This window comes from Citrus clementina, unplaced genomic scaffold (assembly GCF_000493195.1).
Source record: "Citrus clementina cultivar Clemenules unplaced genomic scaffold, Citrus_clementina_v1.0 scaffold_1914, whole genome shotgun sequence".
Taxonomy (NCBI): Eukaryota; Viridiplantae; Streptophyta; class Magnoliopsida; order Sapindales; family Rutaceae; genus Citrus; species Citrus x clementina.
The window spans coordinates 1-3,062 of record NW_006262741.1 but is presented as its reverse complement, the minus strand read 5'-3'; the positions used below and the strand labels follow the sequence as shown (position 1 = coordinate 3,062).

General features: G+C 33.8%; 1 protein-coding gene across 1 annotated transcript; it reads left to right on the top strand.

The window, feature by feature from the left end:
* Positions 1–1,072: 1,072 nt before the first annotated feature.
* On the top strand, positions 1,073–3,055 carry LOC112101458. Its single transcript, XM_024192137.1, has 4 exons — positions 1,073–1,096; positions 1,326–1,366; positions 2,442–2,673; positions 2,790–3,055. Exons 1-4 carry the CDS (start codon positions 1,073–1,075, stop codon positions 2,874–2,876), a joined length of 384 nt encoding a protein of 127 aa, XP_024047905.1. The 3' UTR covers positions 2,877–3,055.
* The last annotated feature ends 7 nt before the right edge of the window (positions 3,056–3,062 follow it).

The window sequence follows — 3,062 nt, the reverse complement described above, 5'->3', positions numbered from 1 at the left end:
GTATAATAAGTCTGATAATCTCTCTCAGCCAAGTACAGAGGATCAGCAGGAGCAAGTCCCTTGGATAGAGTGATGGTGTCACCATATATGGAATATGGGTATCTTAGAAGGTGTTGTTGCCCTCTTTCATGGCCTCTCTGGTACCTGTCTAAAGAAGCATCAGTGTGAATTAGCTGCCAGGCTCTTCCTCTCTCTCTAAAGACCAGAAGCAAGATACTCTTTTCCAGTAATGTATATATCAAGGGGAACTTCCTCTCTTAGTGCAGATCCTTTAAATATACAATACATGATTGCCCTTCCAGGAGAAATTCCATTACATCTCCTAGAAATAGCATTAGAATATGGATCTCTAGCAAATATTTCCCGGTTTGACTCTCTTACAAGTGCATAAACTTCCCTATTTTAAGCTCTTGGCAGGGAAGCAGTGAGAATAGGTAATGCAGTTGCATGGGCTGCAACAGGTCGGAAAAGTTCTGAGAGCTTCCTAACCTGAAAAGAAAATTTTAAAATATCATAAATTCATGGAAGAAGCTTGAAATATTATGAATTCAAGGATGTAAGATGAAATGGTCACCAAACCACTGAAGGAAAGACAAAATTTCTACCTGTCTGGGAATAAGCTCAATTTTGAACTTGTGTTTTTCATCATAATTTTTCTTAATAGCCTTATTGAATACGCTTTCAGGGAGAGGAAGACAATCCCCGTGGACATTAAACCGATCAAAAGTTGTCAGCACAAAGATGTGGCTAAATTTATTAAAGAAGTGATAAACAACTATAGAACTTAACCTGAGCAATAGAGGCCTCGGCACAAGCTTTCGGCTCAAAAGAGGATGCCTTGTAAATCCCATACATAAGCTTGAGATCAAAATCATAGAGAAAAGTATATCAATCTCTCAGCGCAGTGACAAAGGAAAAGCTGTTGTTTAAGAAAAAAAAAATGAGAGTGACATTGCATAGACTTGACTCTGAAATGTCACTGCGCTGAGAGATTGAGTTTGACTAAAGTAGGCTAAACCGAAATTCTCAAATTTACATAGTTTTGTCCTAATAGAAAAAAGGATTTAATTTAATGGTTTCGACAGCCGATTTAACTGTAGAGATGTCATTAATTTGCAAATTTGCAAGCTTAATTTTATAGCCGATTCTCAAATTTGCAAGCTTAATTTGGTACTTTATCTATGAATTATTTAAATCATTTTTGTAGCTAGTTAGTTTATTGTCTTGGACTAGATTTTATTTAATTACTTTTGTCTTCTTCAGCAGAAACCAAAAAACAAGTCTTGCCTCTGTCCTCTATTTTTAGTAGCGATTCAATCTCTTAGGCTGTTACTAGCTCCACGATTCGCGGAAGGAACAGTGAAAGGTACTATATTTTCTTTTTGTTTCTGTCTTTTTAAAAATTATATTGTTTGCTCTTTTCTTAAGTTCCAATCTTCTCTGTTAAAGCATGGTAGAATTTTCTAATTACTGTGTTGGAAAACTACAGGAGTAGATATTATGATCTTCTTAAAACTTTTCTCTGATAGAATTACAATGCTGGTGGAATTTGAATTGAAAATCTGCTGGCTCAAAATGATGTCTTAATTCATGAAAATTATAATTTCATAAATGGTGAATTTGATTTATAGTATATGGTATATGACTTGTAATATTATTGCTATAGTTGGTCATGATGAGGATATAGGCTTTCTCTGCTTGTTATGTGCTATTTTTTTATTATATTTGAACTGATTTTTTTGTTGAATCTGTAATTTTATTAGTTGTTCTTATGGTTGCAAACAATATCAAACTCCAATATTAATAAAACTGAATGAATGAAATGTGGTGCATTGCAGGCAAGTTAATAGTTTAAATATGGATAAATCTTAGATGTCGATGGATAGAAGGTCTATAAAATATGAAAATGGGGTAAAGGAGTTTCTTAAGTTTGCAATACTTCATGCTAGTATAGAAAAGTTTCACACCAATCTTCATCTTCAAATCCAAAACCCTCAATACCCAAATACAATTTCAAGGATACTAAAGCTACAAATGTTGAATAAATTAATTAAAATATAGTAGTTGGCAAATACAACATTTACAGATTCAACAAAAAAATTAAATATACCCCAATCTTTTGAAAACACAAAGAATATACTCCAAAATATAGGGCTAAATTTTCAACTCAATTTGGTGACTAATGAATAATGATAAGTGCGTAGAAAATAACATATATAAATAATGTGAAAAGGAATACAGATATTAAAAACAATCCAGTTAAAATTTAATTAAAAATTTTATTGCATCCCATTATATGAGAAGCAAAGAAATTTATTTGTCCTACCTCTAAGCAAATCCTAAGAAGAATAATAGCATGAAACATAACCAAGCTCTGGAGTTTGATTATGCTGGCAGTTTCCTTTGCTCTGCTTATTTCTGTTACACCATCACTTTACAAGGCATCCTCTTTTGAGCCGTAAGCTTGTGCCGTGGCCTCTATTGCTCAGGTTAAGTTCTATAGTTGTTTATCACTTTTTTAATAAATTTAGCCACATCTTTGTGCTGACAACTTTTGATAGGTTTATTGTCCACGGGGATTGTCTTCCTCTCCCTGAAAGCGTATTCAATAAGGCTATTAAGAAAAATTATGATGAAAAACACAAGTTCAAAATTGAGCTTACTCCCAGACAGGTAGAAATGTTGTATTTCCTTCAGTGGTTTGGTGACCATTTCATCTTACATCCTTGAATTCGTAATATTTCAAGCTTCTTCCATGAATTTATGATATTTTAAAATTTTCTTTTCAGGTTAGGAAGCTCTCAGAACTTTTCCGACCTGTTGCAGCCCATGCAACTGCATTACCTATTCTCACTGCTTCCCTGCCAAGAGCTTAAAATAGGGAAGTTTATGCACTTGTAAGAGAGTCAAACCGGGAAATATTTGCTAGAGATCCATATTCTAATGCTAGTTCTAGGAGATGTAATGGAATTTCTCCTGGAAGGGCAATCATGTATTGTATATTTAAAGGATCTGCACTAAGAGAGGAAGTTCCCCTTGATATATACATTACTGGAAAAGAG